At 48.3% G+C, this 20,077-nt stretch overlaps 1 protein-coding gene across 3 annotated transcripts in view; it reads left to right on the plus strand.

Annotated features, from left to right (window-relative positions):
• Window positions 1-20,077, plus strand: part of LOC119978739 (Golgi apparatus membrane protein TVP23 homolog A-like) — a 64,372-nt gene that overhangs the window by 34,930 nt on the left and 9,365 nt on the right. Inside the window, exons 4-8 of one of the 3 annotated variants that reach the window (XM_038820576.1) lie at window positions 3,414-3,503; window positions 6,127-6,258; window positions 10,733-10,861; window positions 16,485-16,518; window positions 19,408-19,417. In XM_038820576.1, the coding sequence (XP_038676504.1) occupies window positions 3,414-3,503; window positions 6,127-6,258; window positions 10,733-10,861; window positions 16,485-16,511 (378 nt within the window). In that variant the 3' untranslated portion in view covers window positions 16,512-16,518; window positions 19,408-19,417. The remainder of the gene's footprint in view (window positions 1-3,413; window positions 3,504-6,126; window positions 6,259-10,732; window positions 10,862-16,484; window positions 16,519-19,407; window positions 19,418-20,077) is intronic. The other 2 variants (XM_038820577.1, XM_038820575.1) reach the window with 2 other exon arrangements.

Below are 20,077 nucleotides of genomic sequence, written 5' to 3' on the forward strand. Positions count from 1 at the left end.
ATGGCTGATCATTGAGATTGATACCTTGATCCCGCCTTTCCCCCCCTTATCCCTTGATCCCTTTAGCCCCAAGAGCTATATCGAATTGCTTTTTGAAATTAAACAATGTTTTTGCCTCAATTACTTTTTGTGGTCGCGAATTCCACAGATTCACCACTCTCTGGATGAAGAAATTTCTCCTCACTCAGTCCTAAATTCCTGAAACTATGACCCCCCACCATCGGGAACATTCTTTCTGAATGCACGCTGTCTAATCCTGTTAGAATGTTGTACGGTTCTATGAGATCCCCTCGCACTCTTCTGAACACCAATGGGGGCCGGTTTAGCTCACTTGGCTGGACATCTGGTTTGTGGTGCAGAGCAAGGCCAACAGCGCAGGTACAATTCCCGTACCTGAGGTTGGTCGTGTAGGCCCACCTTCTCAAGATTTCCACTCGCCTGGCTATGGCGATCCTCCGGTTAAACCACCACCAATCATTGTACCCCCTCCGGGAAAGCAGCCTCTGGTTCCTGGGGACTATGGCGACTTTACCTTTACCTATCTAAACTGCAGTCAATATCATCCTAACCAATTTAGTCTCTACTCAAATGACTGTCCCGCCATCCCAGGAATCAGCCTGATAAACCTTCAGAGCACTCCCTCCATAGCTCAGATAAGGACACTAAAACTGCAGTCCATGTTTAGCTCAAAGGGGCTTGTTTAGCTCAAAGGGGCTCGTTTAGCTCACTTGGCTAAATTGCTGGCTTTTAAAGCAGACCAAGCAGGCCAGCAGCACAGTTCAATTCCCGTACCAGCCTCCCCTGACAGGCGCCGGAATGCTGCGACTAGGGGCTTTTCACAGTAACTTCATTGAAGCCTACTTGTGACAATAAGCGATTTTCAATGCCCTATACAATTTTAATAAAACATTCCTGTTCCTATACTCTCATCCCCTCACTATAAAGGGTAGCATGCCATTTGCCTTCTCTACTGCCTGCTGTATCTGCACGCTTACTTTCAACGACTGATGCACGAGGACACCAAGGTCTCGCTGAGTCTCCACCTCTCTCAATTTACATCCATTCAAATAATAATCTGGCTTTCTATTTTTGCTACAGAAGCGGATAACCTCACATTTATCCACATTGTACTGCATTTGCCCACTCACTCAGCCTGTACCAATCCCGCTGAAGTATCTGCATCCTCCTCACAGTTCACTCCCCTCAGCTCACTTTGTATTATCGGCAGATTTGGAAATACTATATTTCCCTCGTCAAAATCATTAAAATATAATGTGAACAGTTGGGGTACTGGTATAGTTGGGGTTCCCTGCATTACCCACTAGTCGCTGCCTATCAATTGTAAAAAGATGCATTTATTCCAACATTTTGCTTCCTGTCTGCTAACCAGCTTTCTATCCATCTCAACAATACCCGCAATCCCATGCGCTCTAACTTTACATCGTAGACACATCGACACAGGCAGCACTCAGCAGTGTGAGCAGCCAGGAACCTGTAAGTAGCCCCAAAGTGGTGTGTTTAAAAGACAGACTGCAACAATGGTGGTCTGGGCCAGGCCAAATTGAACCCAAGTCCACAGACTTGGCACCAAGTCACTACCCACTACTGCCCCCTGCTTAGGCAGCCACACCCCAGCAAGCCCGATCGTTTTCAATGGGTTTTTGGTGTTTTAGTTCGCCTCCCGCTCCCCCTCCTCAGCCACGGCGCCCAGTCCATGTTTATAAAACTTGTAGTAATTCACGCCGCTAAGACCTCCGCCTGAGAGGAGCAGAGCATCGTGGAAGGACAGAGCAAACTGTGTCCAACCTGCTAATCATATTTAAATACATGCAAATGGTAGTTTTGCATGCCGCTGCTGACGAGAGCCGCAAACCTCGTTTTCGCAGACAGGGAGGGACCAGATCATGCCCCCCCCCCCCCCCCCCCCCCCCCCCCCCCCCCAATCGTCGCCGGACACAAATCTGGTTTTGGCTGGATGCCTGATTCTCTTCTCAATCGCAGTTCCCATTTGCAGCGTTTTAGCCTGTGGTCATTTTTGGGGAAGAACTCTGCCCGTAACCTTTAACATATATCATGTCTTTTTTTTAAAATGCTATTAATATTAGCTGACTAAATCTGTCCTCTAGCTTTCAACCAAATAATTGAAAAAGAACAACTCAATTTTGTCGGGACTCAGCGTGTGGGCAGGTTGGGAAGCACGCAATCATTTGACCCACTGAAATGTTGCTGAAAACTCGACACTGCACAAGCTCAGAGTGGAGCGTCTGCCTTTCACTGAAAAACTCTCTGAGCATCAAGATATCAAATCCAAGGGAGGCCAAGACTTCAAATAAAAACTATAGTGAAGGTGTTTAAAATAAATAAGTGGATAGATGTAATTGTTATATAATGCATATTATTGCATTTATTTTGTTAAATGTTTGAAATTTAGCCGATGAGCTTATTTGAATTTATATAATTAGTCAAACTGGCAAAATGTTTGCATATGGATTTCCTATGACCAACTGTTTGAACCAGAAATTTCCATTCTAACTGTGATAAAACTTGATACAGGACATAAAGTTTATGGACAGGAAGTGGGCACTAATCACAAGAGCCTGGTGTTTCTACTTTGGGCACGATCAGAGATCTGAGGCTGAATTCTCCGACCCCCCGCAGGGTCAGGGAATCGCCCGGGGCCGGCGTCAATCCCGCCCTCGGCGTGTCCCGAATTCTCTGCCCCCGAGATTCGGCGGGGTCGGGAATCACGCCGGTCGGCGGGTACCCCGCGGCTATTCTCCGGCCTGCGATGGGCCAAAGTCCCACCGCTGACGGGCCTCTCCTGCCGGCATGGATTAAACCACCTACCTGACCGGCGGGATTAGCGGCGTGGGCGGGCTCCGGGGTCCTGGGGGTGGGGCGCGGGGCGATCTGACCCCGGGGGGTGCCCGCACGGTGGCCTGGCCCACGATCGGGGCCCACCGATTGGCGAGCGGGCCTGTGCCGTGGGGGCACTCTTTTTCTTCCGCCTTCACCATGGCAGAGGCGGAAGAGACCCTCTCCCCTGCGCAGGCATCGGTATGACATCAACAGCCGCTGACGCTCTGGCGCACGCGCGGACTTACGCGGCTGGCAAAGTCCTTTCAGCCCCGGCGGAGTGGGAACCACTCCGGCGCGGGCCTAGCCCCTCAATGTGAGGGCTTGGCCCCTAAAGGTGCGGAGACTCCGCACCTGTGGGGCAGCCCGACGCTGGAGTGGTTCACGCCACTCCAACACACCGGGACCCCCCCGCCCCGCCAGGTAGGGGAGAATCCCGGCCCTGGTACCAGATACAAACCCTTTGCTAGATCATTCACTGAAAGTTCCTCCTGCCTGCTTCCCATACAATAGATTAAGGGATGGTTTTTAAAATTTCTATACCTTGTTGACTGCAGAATGTAACAGGAAGGCTACTGGTCGGTTTACGCTGGTGGAACCAGATTGATGAAGATGGGAAAAGCCATTGGCTTTTTGAAGCCAAAAAGGTAAAAGGTTCAACGTGAAGCCATTACTGTCTGTCTCTCTCCCACTGTGCCCGCTATCGATTTCTGTGTCCCATCCGCGCTGATGGTCTCTCTCTCCCATCTCTGCTGACTTTCCCTCTCACTCATCTCCAGTTTTGATCGATGATGTTCTTCTCTCCCATCTCTGCTGACTATTCCCAGTTTTAAACTCTCACATCCATCTGCGATGATGATCTTTCTCTCTCTTTTCTCCACGGACCCGCTGTCTCCCCTCCTAGCCCTCCCATCGATATCTCTCTCCTACCTACCTCGCTGTCGATTTCTCTCTCCACCTCGTACGGGTGTCGATCTTTCCAACTCTGCTCCCTGCCCTGCTCTCCATCTCTCCGCCCCGCCCATCTCTCCATCTCTCCTCCCTGCCCCGCTGTCCATCTCTCCACCCCGCCCCGCTCTCCATCTCTCCTCAGCATCCCGCTCTCCATCTCTCCTCCCCACCCCACACTCCATCTCTCCGCCCCGTCCCGCTCTCCATCTCTCCTCCCCGCCCCACACTCCATCTCTCCGCCCCATCCCGCTCTCCATCTCTCCTCCCCACCCCACACTCCATCTCTCCGCCCCGTCCCGCTCTCCATCTCTCCTCCCCGCCCCGCACTCCATCTCTCCTCCGCGCCCCGCTCTCCATCTGTCCTCCCCGCCTCACTCTTCATCTCTCCACCCCGTCCTGCTCTCCATCTCTCCTCCCTGCCCCGCTCTCCATCTCTCCTCCCCACCCCACTCTCCATCTCTCCTCCCCACCCAACACTCCATCTCTCCTCCCCACCCCACTCTCCATCTCTCCTCCCCACCCAACACTCCATCTCTCCGCCCCGCCCCGCTCTCCATCTCTCCGCCCTGCCCTTCTCTCCATCTCTCCTCCCTGCCTCACTCTCCATCTCTCCGCCCTGCCCCGCTCTCCATCTCTCCACCCGCCCCACTCTCCATCTCGCCGCTCTGCCCTTCTCTCCATCTCTCCTCCCTGTACCGTTCTCCATCTCTCCTCCCTGCCCCACTCTCCATCTCTCCACCCTTCCCCACTCTCCATCTCTCCACCCTGCCCCACTCTCCATCTCCCCTCCCTGCCCCGTTCTCCATCTCTCCTCCCCGCCCCGCTCTTCATCTCTCCACCCCGCCTCGCTCTCCATCTCTCCACCCTGCCCCGCTCTCCATCTCTCCACCCCGTCCCGCTCTCCATCTCTCTGCCCTGTCCCGCTCTCCATCTCTCCTCCTTGCCCCGCGCTGCACTCCATCTCTCCTCCGCGCCCCGCTCTCCATCTCTCCTTCTCTCCCCGCCCCGCCTCACTCTCCATCTCTCCGCCCCGTCCTGCTCTCCATCTCTCCTCCCTGCCCCGCTCTCCATCTCTCCTCCCCGCCTCACTCTCCATCTCTCCGCCCCGTCCTGCTCTCCATCTCTCCTCCCTACCCCGCTCTCCATCTCTCCTCCCTGCCCCGCTCTTCATCTCTCCACCCCGCCTCGCTCTCCATCTCTCCACCCTGCCCCGCTCTCCATCTCTCCACCCCGTCCCGCTCTCCATCTCTCTGCCCTGTCCCGCTCTCCATCTCTCCTCCTTGCCCCGCGCTGCACTCCATCTCTCCTCCGCGCCCCGCTCTCCATCTCTCCTTCTCTCCTCCCTGCCCCATCTCTCCTCCCCGCCCCGCTCTCCATCTCTCCTCCCGCCTCACTCTCCATCTCTCCGCCCCGTCCTGCTCTCCATCTCTCCTCCCTGCCCCGCTCTCCATCTCTCCTCCCCGCCTCACTCTCCATCTCTCCGCCCCGTCCTGCTCTCCATCTCTCCTCCCTACCCCGCTCTCCATCTCTCCTCCCTGCCCCGCTCTCCATCTCTCCTCCCTGCCCCGCTCTCCATCTCTCCTCCCTGCCCCGCTCTCCATCTCTACTCCCTGCCCCGCTCTCCATCTCTCCTCCCTGCCCCGCTCTCCATCTCTCCACCCTGCCCCGTTCTCCATCTCTCCTCCCCTCCCCGCTCTCCATCTCTCCACCCTGCCCCACTCTCCATCTCTCCACCCTGCCCCGTTCTCCAACTCTCCGCCCCACCCCACTCTTCATCTCTCCTCCCTGTCCCGTTCTCCATCTCTCCACCCTGCCCCACTCTCCATCTCTCCTCCTCACCCCACTCTCCATCTCTCCGCCCCGCCCCACTCTCCATCTCTCCTCCTCACCCCACTCTCCATCTCTCCGCCCCACCCCACTCTCCATCTCTCCTCCCCGCCTCACTCTCCATCTCTCCACCCTGCCCCACTCTCCATCTCTCCTCCCCACCCCATTCTCCATCTCTCCTCCCCGCCCCACTCTCCATGTTTCTGCCCCGCCCTGCTCTCCATCTCTCCTCCCTGACCCGCTCTCCATCTCTCCTCCCCGCCCCGCTCTCCATCTCTCCGCCCCGTCCCGCTCTCCATCTCTCCACCCCGTCCTGCCGTCCATCTCTCCGCCCCGCCCCGCTGTCCGCCACGCCATCTCTCCTCCCTGCTGCCGCCCTCTTTTCTTCTCCCCACTCTCCCCTTCCTCATCTTGAGCGCTCGTTTTCACATTTTCAAATTTGTGATGAGAACCTGTGGTGGATATGTTCAAGTTTTTTCTGTTTCTTCACAGTCTAGCCCTAAAAATAGAGCTTCGTCAACTGAAGCAGAAGCTCAGATCTTCTGGCTTGGGCTGATCGTCTGCCCCCTAATATGGACAGTGTTTCTTTTCAGCACGTTGTTCTCTCTGAAGCTGAAGTGGCTGGTAAGACGTTTTAAAATATGTACCAAGGATTTTGTTTTTAAAACAATTGTCGAATATAGTTATTTTCTTTGATCTCTAGCGACCAGACTTACCACAAGTGCGCTTGGCAGCCAAATCCAGAGTTGGATCTCGGCGCAACAAGTGAATTGCACGAAAGGCCCAAATCGGGCCCCTAATGACTAATTTAAATACCGGGGTGCCAGGTGCCACTCAACGGCTGTGCCTGGGAGACCTCGCCAGGGTGCCAATTAGCATTGGTTTCCAGCATCGTGGACTAGGTGCAAAGGCATCTCGGGACGTCTCTCAGGCCATTGGAGACCATTGGTGGTCGGGGAGAGGGCAGGGTGGTACCCTGGCACCTTGGTACTGCCAGCCTGGCACCCTGGTGGCACTGCTGGGATGACAGGCTGGCAGGGCCAAAGTTCCCGGGTGCTAGGTTGGCATTGCCAAGGGTCGGGGGGGGGGGGGGGGTATGCCAATTAGAGGAGGAGTTCCCAGGAACCTTGCCAAGGAGCACCTTATCAAATTTAAACTTAACTAAATAAAATCTGGAATAAAAAGCTAGTAGCACTAATGGTGCCAACAAAGTTATTGGGTTGTCATAAAAAACAATCAAGTTCACTGATGTTTGCTGTCTGTAAAATCCCAGATACTTCGACCAGTTTATTATTCCGACGTTTTACCCAAATGCCTTTATTTGTGAGATGAACAAAAGACAAATATAGTTCAAAATTCAACCCAAGCTTATTTACAAACACAATAAAACAGTTATCCCTTAAATTATTCCAACTATTATACACCTTAACTACCCATGCCAATGAACTGGATGGAGCTTCTGGACCAATTTTCTGAGTCTCGGTTGTCTCAGGGCCTTCGTCTGCGAAGGCGGGTCTCCTACGCGGCTTTCTTCTGTCCCCTGGTCCATCATTGAGTCTTCTCCGCTGCCTCTGCAGCGAGTCTTCGCTGGGGAGGGTCTCTGCATGCCTCTTATACTCCTCTTCGCACCCTTCCAGAAGCGTCTCTGGCCCTCAGCCAATGAGGTCTCGAGTTGGGGCTCACAACACCCAGTGGAGTTGCCGATTGCAACTCTGTGGGACACCAGGGACCCACCCCCAGGGGTCCATCTTCAGGTGCAAAGTCCACAAGTAACCTTATCCCATATAAGATTTTTAGAAAATGTATTTCATTACAAACATTTATAAAAAGAACAGTAACATACACAACAACACACTCAATAACCTCACAATCCAGTTTGTCCAGTTTTTACCCCATTTTACCCCCCCCCCCCCCCCCCCCCCCCCCCCCTCCCCGGGCTTGACGAACAATTCCACAAACATTGTCCACTGTGTCCCGAATCCCTCCACCGACCCCCTCAATGCAAATTTGATATTCTCCAACCGTAGAAAGTCACACGGGTCTCCCAGCTAGGCCGCCACTACTGGTGGCATATCCGCCCTCCAATTGAACAAGATCCTCCACCGGGCAATTAGAGAGGCGAAGGCCATAATGTCAGCCCCTGTCCCCTCCAGCAGCTCTGGCATTTCTGATAGCCCAAGGTCACCACCATTGGGTCCGGCCTGACCTCCAGCCCCACAATTTTGGACGTCCCAAACACCGCTTCTTAGGACCTCTCCAGTGTCTCACAACCCCAAAACATGTGCGTATTGTTCGCTGGCCCCCGCTCGCACTTCTCATACTCGTCGGTCACCCCTTGAAAGAACCCTCTCATCCTTGCCCGAGTCATATGCACCCTATGCATTACCTTGAACTGAATCAAGCCTATCTGATGGGCCTATCTGATCCACATTCCTGCAATCCTTCCCCTTCTTCGGGATTAGCGTAATCGCCGCTTGTGTCAGTGTCTCTGGCAGCTCCTGCTTCTCCATTGCCTCACTAAACATCCCCAACAAGTGCGGTGCCAACTCTGTTGCAAATGCCTTATAGAACTCTGCCAGAAAGCCATCTGGCTCTGGAGCCTTCCCCGACTTCACCCCCTTAATACTATCGATCATCTCTGTTAGACCCAACGGCTCCTCCAATGCCTGCCTCTTCTCTTGGAACTTGGAAACTCCAGTCCGTCCAGGAATCATCCCATATCCCTTCCTCTCCACCTGGCTCCGCCCTATATAACTTCTCATAGTATCCACTGGAACGCCGCATTTATTTCCCCCCCCCACCTCTCCGTTCTCACCATTAAGATTTCCCTGGATGCAGCCTGCCTCCTCAGCTGATGGGCCAGCATGCTACTCATATTCTCCACATATTCATTTTCAACCTCACCCTCCTGAACTGCCCCACAGCCTTCCCCGTCGTCAACCAATCAAACTGCCCCTGCAACCTTTTCCTCTCCGCCATCAGCTCTTTAGTGGGGGGCCCCTCCTGTCCACCTCAACTATCTCATCCAACAGCCTATCATGCTCCTCCCTCCTCCTCCAGTCCCTGTATGCCTTGATTGAGATATTCTCCCCTCAGACCACCACCTTTAACGGCTCCCAGAATGTGGCGCCAACATCTCCTTGTTCTGATTGATTTCCACATATTCCTCGATTGCCGATCTCACCTTTTCACAGAACCCCTTATCCGCCAACAAACCCGAATCCAGTCTCCATCCCAGCCTCTGCACATGCCCTTCACTAAGCCTCCAGGCAATGCTTCGTGTGATCAGATATTACAATTCCCACATGCTCCGCCCCCACCACCCCCAACAACACCGCCCGGATCACCACAAAGAAACAAATTGAAGAGTACACCTTATACATGTGTGAGAAGAAGCAGTGCTCCCCCATATAAGATAATGGTGGGAAATCTAGGTGCCAAAAAGTCTGGCTTCGTCTGGGCAGTCCACAACAATAGATCCTTTTGAATGGGACCGATTATCTTCTGATGTTTACAGAGCAGATCCAGACTTGCCCTGGCTGTCTGACTCTGCCCAGTGTATTCGAACTTGGATGTTCAAATTCCCATCAGGTCTGACTGTGGTTTCATTTAATATGTCCAATTCTTAATTTAAAGTGTCCAGTTTTGTATTGGGCCTAAAATTCAGGCTGTTGGCCATTTTACCACATATTCTTTAGGGAAGGATATCTACCATCCTTATTCGGTCTGGCCTACATGTGACTCTGAATTTCCAGCAATGTAGATGAAACTTAGCTGCCCTTGAAATGGTCTAGCAAGCCCCTCGGGCAAGTAGGGATGGGCAATAATTGCTGACCTTTCCAGCAATGCCCACATTCCATGAATGAATAAAAGAAATTGTGCAGTACCTGGTGACATGTTTTCGTTTATCCTCTCCCCAGTTAGTTCCAGGCCACAGATGGGCTAAAATAATGAATTTGGTGTGCTCAGCTTTTGAGCGGTATTGCATCACTCAATGCTCAACATACTAGTCTCGCATCCTATCTCTTGATAATTGTATTTCGAGGTGTATATCCACTGAAAATGTAACCTTCTGGGTGTCAAAGGACACATCTTACTAAGTCAAAAGTACTTATGGCAAATACCTTGTGCTGAAGTCCATGGATTTAAAAAAACCAAAGACTTGTAACAGCATTCATAATGAGCCCAGTTGGTGAACCCAGATTTCTGGCCATCTGTTTCTACTGAAACAATTCCAAGATGGCTTTGCTGTGAATGAATAGCTGAGCTCCAGAATTCTCAACTTCTTTGGCTCAGCAGGGGTTCTGTTTTGACAATTGAATGGAGTGTTTACTTTGCTTGATTGACGTGCAGGTATAATAAACTATTTTTCTGTGCTCGCTTTGCCAATTTCTGAATGTTTATTGGGGAAATTTAACAGGTATGGTTACTGATGCAATATTTGCCCTATCTGATTGGCACGTTTACAGGATTGTAGGAACAGCAATTCCCTTTTCAAAGAATTGTGAATGGGTGTTTTTTTTCTCTGCCTTTCAACACTTGCCATTGTTATTACGTGGCTCATTGACTCTCCACATCGTGCACACAGGATGAATGGGCATGGAGGTAAAATGGGGCCAGGGAAGGTGCCATGGCCTGTGTAAAACCTTTTGAACTTTGCTTCTGCAAGGTTTCCAAATATAGACTGTGGTCATCATTCCTCTGAGGAGGCCGTGAACTTTGAGTCATGGAGAAGCTGACCCAACTCCATGAAAATCGCGGGGGCGATGAGATACCTCTTCCCGCAATGGAGCCGGCAGCTTGGTGGTGCTACCTGCATCTTTATTTTGGTACAGAGTCCCGGAATTTGGTCTCGTCCATTGGTTTTTAAATGGTTCCTAAGTTGACCTGACTCAGCAAAAATCTAGTGGGCAAAATAATTTTCGAAAAACATAGAATTACTGGTGGTCTTTCACCTTCAAAACAAGTAATTGCATTTCTATCTTTAACTCATTCCTACTTTCTATTAATTCATATGTCCATTTAATCTGATTTAAGATACCTAGCCATGTTATTTGAGTTGTGTATCGTTAGCTCATTAATTAATGTGCTTTTACAGGCCTTGGTGATAGCAGGACTTTCCTTACAAGCAGCTAATCTGTATGGGTACATCCGCTGTAAGCTGGGAGGCAACAAGAACGTCACTAAAGCAGCTTCAACGTACCTGGGCCAACAGCTCTTTCAAAGGGTAAGGTTAAAATCATCGACAGAAGAAACCTTTTGTGAACAGCAGTGAACGTTTTTGAAGGCGTTTCATATTCTTGGTGAAAGTAAATGAAGATCTCAAGAAAAATATTTTTGATCTCGAGTGTAAAGCATTTTGCACCAGAGAAAAGTCATCTTTGAAGCAAATAAGTCGATAAGTAAATAAGTATAATATACTCCAACTGTTGATTATTCTTTTTTTGTCTACTATGTACGTACTGTGTACATTCCCTTGGCCGCAGAAAAATACTTTTAGCTGCACTTCGGTACGTGTGACAATTCAAATCAAACTGCTGGATCCAACCTTCCACTCCAGTTCCAAGTGACTTTTTCATATCTTTTTAAATATCGACATTTAATTTTGTTAAGGGCGCTAGATAAGCTGTTTGTTTTCAAACAGTGCATGCTTTTGTTTGAGGTAGTGGTTCATTGGTGAAGAAATGTGAAGGTCTGTTTCTATGCTCGAGTATTTCTCCAGCAGGCTATGAACTGGGGCTACGTTGGACAATGGACATTGTGATGTTTCCTCCCAGCCTATAAACTTTCAAAATGCTAAATTCTGTATTCCAGCCATAGAAAAAATACACATTTTTTTAATGCAAGTAGAAGCCATTTGTAATCATGTTATTCTCAACTTATAACAAAACCATATGGAATGGAATACTCGACTTCCACAACTGATTATTGATTGAACATCATTTTCCAGGTCTGCCCATTCATTTACTCACATGGAGCGCTCTGATTTAAATTATAAATATATTGTTTGGTGTAAGTGCCAAATGATCCAGGGACCATTTGCACAAAGACTTAGTACCTAGGCTTCTCTACAGATATACTGCACACTTAACTGTACTCTGGGGCTGGTTTAGCACAGGGCTAAATAGCTGGCTTTTAAAACAGACCAAGGCAGGCCAGCAGCACGGTTCGATTCCCGTACCAGCCTCCCCGAACAGGCGCCGGAATGTGACAACTAGGGGCTTTTCACAGTAACTTCATTTGAAGCCTACTTGTGACAATAAGCAATTTTCATTTCGCATAGCCATCGTGGGCATCTGTAACTCACTGGAGACCACATCATAATTGTGGATATGTTGCAAGTTGGGAGGTTTTTTGCTTGTTGAGGTATTATTCCTTTGTAAGCTGTTGGTCAAGATACAGTGGAGATGTTCCAGAAATAGCCTGTTGGCCAAGTGATCCCACAAGCTGCTTGATCAGACCTCCTGTTGGTTCCTTGTGGACAACTTCAACTCCATTGATTTCCTAGGCTAGGAGGACAAGAAAGAGGTTTCACCCTGTTTGGTCAAATACCCCAATCAGGAATGAGCCTTTACCAGTTCTCCAGCCCTGGGAACTTTGAAAGAGCTGACAGTTCCACATCTACATATTTTGGAGGGGAGAGTTGAAAATGAGCAATAAAGACGGGAAAGACGTAAATTTATTTTGCTTGCAATACGGGAACTTATTTGCATTAACCTATGCAGCCTTCTCGCGTATTACCTGGTTCTCCATTCAAAGGTCGGATGTCCCGATGGAAAAGACCAATCTTGGGGGGATTGTTGGTATACGGGTTACGTGGGTTTAAGTAGGGTGATCATTGCTCGGCACAACATCGAGGGCCGAAGGGCCTGTTCTGTGCTGTACTGTTCTATGTCTATGTTAAAACTTGCCTAACTGAAACTAACAAGAGAGATAGTGATCTTGTCAAAGGACTGGCTCTTTCTTCTTAACTTTATTCCAATCTAGCCCCATATACACATTTATTTTATCATTATGGGCTTGAATTTAGAAATGGATGTTGCCTTTTGATATTCTGGGCAGGTCCCTCCGTCCCGCCGTGCCAGGTTTCTGGTTCAGCACGCCGTCGGGATTCTCCAGCTGACCAATGGAGTTTCCCATTGTGGGGCAGTCCCACACCGTCGGGAAACCCCCAGGCTGTGACAAAACGGAGCATCCCAACGGCAGAGAATTTAACTCTTTGTTTTCTCCAAAGTGCAACTTGGATATTTCGTAGGACTAATTTTGCACTCTCAACACGCCAGCCTAGATTTTTGAATTTTCTCCACCCGTTTTGGTCGAGAGATTCTTGCACTAAAGATTGAGTGGAATTTTGGGATTAGATTTAGATTCTTCAATCAAGATTTAATTTGAGCATAAAGCATCTGTGACAGTTGGCATGATCCATATACACTGATGTGAGAGTATGATAACATCATATGTACCCTTTTCCCCTAACACCCATCTCACACCATTTCTCTTTATTGTCCCGTTAAATTGGGTGGAAATCAGCTGAAAGAAACTTATGCTGAACATTGTTGGACCAAAGCTATTTTCTTGTTTCTTTTTTCCCTGTTGTCATTAAGGTGTAGCATTGTAGCATTTGTTGTGGAATTTCATTTTTTTCTACTTCTGTGTAACAGTGACTTTCCTGTCAGAGTTCTCCTAAGTCTCTGCTCTTTGGGGGCCACAGAGGTTGCCAGGCAGGTTGCATCTGAGAAGGTTGACATCCTCCCGTCAATATCCTGAACAACAATGTCCATATACCTGCACTTTTCCTGCAGTAGTGTTTGATATGCCAGGAAATCAGGAGATATGTCACATGCCTCAAACAGATGTCCAACCAGACTCCACCCTCGGCAACCAGTGGTAAAATAACCTAAGGATTAGCATGGTATGGAGCTTCACACTGTGCGGGAAAGGAGTAGAATGCAAAGGAAGGCTAGCGGATATTCCATACTAACTCAAAGCTGGCTTATGTCCTTCTATTTCCCCATCTCTTGGCACAATTGTTGGGTGTCCACCTCAGGATTTATGTAGCCATCACCTATCACTGCTTCCTCTCCATTGTATATTTTTGTCTTCACAGAAGTTAAAAGAAAATGGAATTAACTATTATTACCACGACCTGAAGTAATTGTCAGCATGCGGATGCTAGATTCAGACTGCTACTTTATTTATTTTTTTCCTTTTTAAAAATAAATTTAGAGTACCCAATTCTTTTTTTTTCCCAATTAAGGGGCAATTTAGCGTGGCCAATCCACCGAACCTGCACATCTTTAGGGGGTTGTGGGAGTGAGACCCCTGTAGATGGGGAGAATGTGCAAACTCCACACGGACAGTGACACGGGGCCGAGATCGAACACGGGTCCTCGGCACCACGAGACAGATGTGCTAACCGCTGTGCCACCGTGCCGCCCTAGACAGCTACTTTATATCAGAAACTGCGTGCAATAAATGGTACATAGAGCATACAGTGCAGAAGGAAGCCATTCAACCCATCGAGTCTGCACTGACCCACTTAAGCCCTCACTTCTGCCCTATCCCCGTAACCCAATAACCCCTCCTAACCTTTTTGGACACTAAGGGCAATTCAGCGTGGTTAATCACCTAACCTGGAATGTGGGAGGAAACCGGACCACCCGGAGGAAACCCACGCAGACACGGGCAGAATGTGCAGGCTCCGCACAGACCGTGACCCAGCGGGAAATTGAACCTGGGACCCTGGCGCTGTGAAGCCACAGGGCTATCCACTTGTGGTACCATGCTGCCCAGGACCCTAAGAAGTAGAGCATCAGAGGAGCTTTGGGGTGCATGAACTTTGGGATCCCTGATGACAGGTAGATACGGTGGTAATAAAGGGATTAAGGGTTATGGCGTTCGGGCTGGAAAGTGGAGCTGAGTCCACAAAAGATCAGCCATGATCTCATTGAATGGCGGAGCAGGCTCGAGGGGCCAGATGGCCTACTCCTGCTCCTAGTTCTTATGTTCTTATCCACGTGGGTGGCATGGTAGCACAGTGGTTAGCACTGTTGCTTCACAGCTCCAGGGTCTCAGGTTTGATTCCCGCTTGGGTCACTGTCTGTGCGGAGTCTGCACGTTCTCCCTGTGTGTGCGTGGGTTTCCTCCGGGTGCTCCGGTTTCCTCCCACAAGTCCTGAAAGACGTGCTGTAAGGTAATTTGGACATTCTGAATTCTCCCTCCGTGTACCCAAACAGACGCCGGAGTGTGGCGAATGGGGGATTTTCACAGAAACTTCATTGCAGTGATAATGTAAGCCTACTTGTGACAATAATAAAGATTATTATTATTATGAAGGCACATGGGATACTTGCCTTTATTAGCTGAAACACAGAATAGAAGAGCAGGGAGGTTGAGATGGAGCTATATAAAATGCTGGCTAGGCTACAGTTGGAGTACTGTGCAGTTCTGGTCGCCACACTATCAGAAGGAAGTGATTCACTAGAATGGGCGGAGAGGCGATTCACCAGGATTGTGGAAGGGTCAATAGCCAGTGGGTATAGATTTACGGTAAGCAGCAGGAGGTTTAGAGGAGATGTGAGGAAAAACCTTTTCACCCAAAGCATGGTTGAAATCTGCAATCTGCTGCCTGAAAGGGTGGTTGAGGTGGGAACCATCACAACAATTTAAAAATATTTAGATGAGCACTTGAAACACCACGTCACACACGGCTAAGGACCAAGTGCTGGAAAATGGGATTAGAATAGTTTGGTTCTCGATGGCTGGCACTGACATGGATCGAAGGACCTCTTCCTGTGCTGTAAAAACAACTCTATAAATGTCTGTAAGAGTGGGTGAAGGAACAGTTCCAGGTGAAGGTTGGGTTTTGAACAATCCCCATTGCCTCATGGGCATTTGGAAGTTAGTAATTCAATTATTTTCATCAGAATATGAAGAGCGGTGTTGTTGGTGGTAGATGGCCTTTGTATAACATGTAAGATATGGATAGTTTGTCGACCAATAGATCTTCTTGATGGGAAATTGGATAAATATTTGAAGCAGAGGGAGATGAGAGCTATGTAGAGAGCATGGAGCAAAAGATTTCATTTTGTATTCTTCCAGCACAGAAACAATTTAAAAAAAAAATTTAGAGTACCCAATTCATATTTCTTTTCAAATTAAGGAACACTTTAGCATGGCCAATCCACCTAACCTGCACATCTTTGGGTTGTGGGGGGTGAGACCCACACAGACACGGGCAGAATGTGTAAACTCCACACGGACAGTGACCTGGGGCCAGGCTCGAACCCGGGTCCTCAGCGCCATGAGACAGCAGTGCTAACCACTGTGCCGCGGTGTTGCCCTGTTCCAACACAGAATCAATGACATAATATTAATTTGCAATCCAAGAAAGGACCTAGAAATTCGAGCGCCTAAACCTAGGACTGGGTACCTAAACGTAGGATGAAGGGCAGGAAATGCATGCACATTGTGAGCCAGCGGTTTCCCATTTGTCACATGGGTGTAGACAAAAATAAAGCATCCAGAATCCCCACCTGAAATAGGCATTCACAGGTGCAAAATTGGGTTGCTCTGAATACAGCTGGTTGGCTGTGTTCAGGAAGGCCAGGTGACCTAACTGGCAGCCCTTAAAGAGGTCGCTGACGATTGCCACCAATGAGGTAATTTTGTAGGATGTAATTCCATGGAGGATCCATTCATGTCCTTCCCTGATTTTTATTGATCTTTGCATTCTATTCTGAAAATCTTCTATTATGTGAAAATCTATGGCAAAGGATGTTACAGACGATTGTGAACTCTCTCTTTTCTGTTCAGCTCGTGTCACACTAACTCCTGGTCATTTTTTTCAGTCGGACATCATATTTGGAGAGCTGTAAACCACAGGTAATACAATAGTGTTCACATACTTTCCCATAAGGTGAACCAGAGGAGCAGCTATTTTACAACAAAAAACATACCTATCCAGTGTAATATCAATCCAGTTAAATGAGTATAGTATTTGTTAAATGACTAGTTAACTTTTAGTGGGAATATTAGGGTTGTTGAAAGATCTTAAAGCATTGAGGATAATTCTTAGGGCGATATGGGGTTTGCATAAGTTTGCTTCAGTGAAACCTATTGCATTGAACAAACAAAAGGTCTGCTTTGCATAAGGTCTCATTTTCCACTGTTTAGGAAGGGTTGAAAGTGCGAGTTTTAAAATTTGCATTAATCTATGCTTCATCTTGTGTGTTGTCCTCTACCTTAATATCCTTGCTGACACATTCTTCTATGCGGAGAACGGTAGGGAAAATAGAGGGTGCCCCGGTTTCCTCCCACAGTCCAAAGATGTGCAGGTTAGGTGGATTGGCCATGATAAATTGTCCAAAAAGGGTGTTTTCTGAATAAGACCCTGCATTGTGATATCACTGATCTATCCTTCCTCCACTATCTTGATATTCAGTCAGAGCAGTTTTTCTACAACTACAATTCATAATCAAGAGAGATTGCTTCCAAATGTTTTCACGGTAAATGAGATCAACATTTTTAACGAAAAATAACAAGGTGGGTTTGCTATTGCTAGAATTTATTTTTTCCACATCTTTTATTGGTATGAAAATCGCAAAACACAATGGATTATAGGAACTAAATATGATTTATAGAATCATACAATTTACAGTGCAGATGGAGGCCATTCGGTCCATCGAGTCTGTATTGGCCCTTGGAAAGAGCACCCTACTTAAGCCCACACCTCCACCCTATCCCTGTAAACCCAGTAACCCCACCTAACCTTTTTGGACACTAAGGGGCAAGTTACCATGGCCAATCCACCTAACCTGCACATCTTTGGACTGTGGGAGGAAACCGGAGCACCCGGAGGAAACCCACGCACACACAGGGAGAAAGTGCAGGCCCCGCACAGACAGTCACCCAAGGCGGGAATTGGACCCGGGTCCTGGAGCTGTGAGGCAGCAGTGCTAACCACCGTGCTGACATTCAAACGCCTACAGAACTCAAAAGCTTATCCGAGGGGATAGGGAACACTAGGAACTCATCAGGAAAGGGAGAAACCATACATAGCTAGAAGATATGCTTTCCAGCCACAATACTACTCCAACTTGTAATTAAATTGGGAGCATGTTGAAAAGTGCTTCATCAGATTGTAATCAGACATAAATTTACAAAACTGAAGAAGGAAACAATGCAAATATATTTTTAAGAGTATTTCAAAAGAAGGGAGTGAAGTTGAGAGGTTTAGGGAGGGAATTTCAGAGCTTTGGGCCTTTTTCCATTGATGGTGAGACTGTCAGTGCTGGGACAATGGGCTGGAAGCAAAACAGACCAACAGTAGAAGAATGCAGACTCCTTGGAGGGTTTGTGCAGATGCAGATTTTGGAGGGTTTGTGGCCATGGAGGGATTTGAACATGAGGATAAGAACTTTGAAGAGCGCCAATGGTAGACGCAGATCAGCAAGTACGGGGGTACTGAGTGAGCATGGCCTTGGTGTGAATTATGATACTGGTTGAATAGTTTTGGATGAGCTCTGGTTTATGGAGGACAAGAGATGTGAGGCTGGTGAGACCAGCAATAATACAATTGGGCATGGATGAGACTTTTAGCAGCAACAGAGTTGAGGCAGCGGTGATCTGGAAATGAAAGTCGGCAATCTTGGCGATGAGGACATCTGGTCATCAGCTCAGTTTGATCAAATATGATGTTGAGGTTTATGACAGTCTGGTTCAGTCAGAGAGAGTGGCCTGAGAAGGGGATTGAATCTGGCAAGGGAACAAAGTGGTAGAGGCTGGAGACAATAGCTTCAGTCTTGCTTAATGTTTAATTGGAAAAAGTTTCTCTTTCTGTATATATGTTCTGTGCAATTTTATTATTGGCACAGACTAGTTGAGCCCAATGATGACTATATGTCAGCCAAATTGGAGTCAGTGGAGGGGTTGAAAGAGGCAGTGGTGAAGTAGAGCAGTAATACATGTAGAACCTGACCGAATAAATAGAGCGGGGTGGGGGAAGGATGGATTCTCAAGAGGTAACTGTGCGAGAATGGGAAGAGAAGTCAATTGATCCTCCTCCTGCTGCCTATGGCTATGCATGAAAGAGTGAAACCAGATGAAGATAGTTCCATTCAGTTGGACGGCAGAGACGTTGGAGGATGGTGTGGACGACCACAGTAAAGGATGCAAAAAGGTGGAGATGAGGTGGAGGGATAATGCGCTGTGACTAGTTGCAGTGGATGTCATTTGTGACTTTGGAGTAGCAGAAATTTCCAGCCCCATCTCAGTGGGTACAGGGACAGGGTCAGGGCCAGGACTATAAAATGCGGCAAGCCATTCAGTAGCCCATTGACTTCTGCAGGACGGCAAATGTCCGCCCATGGACTTTGGAGAGGAATGGGAGGTTGGAAATGGGGCCAACGTTTACAAGAACAGAGGTCAAGGATGGTTTTTCAGTAGGGTAGTGACCTCAGATTTGAATCTGTAAATGAATCATGAACTTTGTACACATTCATTGCTGGTTTGGAACTGCATTTTTAAAATTACTTCCATAATCGTGAATAGAAAATCAAGTAATTGAATGACTAATGTGGTTTCTAGAGCTTATGAAATGTCAATTCTTATTCATTCAGAAGTAACTGTCTTTTTCCAGTGAGCAGTGATGTATAACTAGTTTTGTACTGAATATCCTTCATACATACGGGTAGTACCTAAAGATTATCAAATGCAGAACAGCTATTTTTGTTGACTAATGTATTTTTTCCTAATTTTAACTAATGCTATCAGTGCTGCTAAGGTAAGAAACAACAATTTAAGTCCTACATATATGGCTTAAAATATTGCAATCACTGGGTACATATTCTTTGCATTTCCAGCACACTTAAAAAACGTGGTCTGTAAGTAATGGAATAATTTGATTGTTTAATCACTTGTCATATTGATGCCTTCATCCACAAAATAACCTTGCCTTGATGTAGAATATCTTTTATCAGCTCAGTGACTTCAGTATGTGTGCAAGCTCTTATATTGTTTCTTGAAGGCAGCAGTATCAAACAACTGGGTTGTAATCCGCGGCCTAATTAACTATTTAATCTTCCTTAATTTTAACTTAAATCTTTTTTAAAAACTGGGCCGGGATTCTCCCCTACCCAGCGGGGCGGGGGGCCCCGGCGTGTTGGAGTGGCGTGAACCACTCCGGCGTCGGGCCGCCCCAAAGGTGCGGAAGTCTCCGCACCTTTAGGGGCCAAGCCCTCACATTGAGGGGCTAGGCCCGCGCCGGAGTGGTTCCCGACCACCAGCTGGCGTGAACGGCCTTTGGCGCCACACCAGCCGGGGCCGAAAGGACTTCGCCGGCCGGCGTAAGTCCACGCATGCGCCGGAGTGTCAGCGGCTGCTGACGTCATACTGGCGCATGCGCAGGGGAGGGGGTCCCTTCCGCCTCCGCCATGGTGAAGAC

This window comes from Scyliorhinus canicula, chromosome 15 (genome assembly GCF_902713615.1).
Source record: "Scyliorhinus canicula chromosome 15, sScyCan1.1, whole genome shotgun sequence".
Lineage (NCBI taxonomy): Eukaryota > Metazoa > Chordata > Chondrichthyes > Carcharhiniformes > Scyliorhinidae > Scyliorhinus > Scyliorhinus canicula.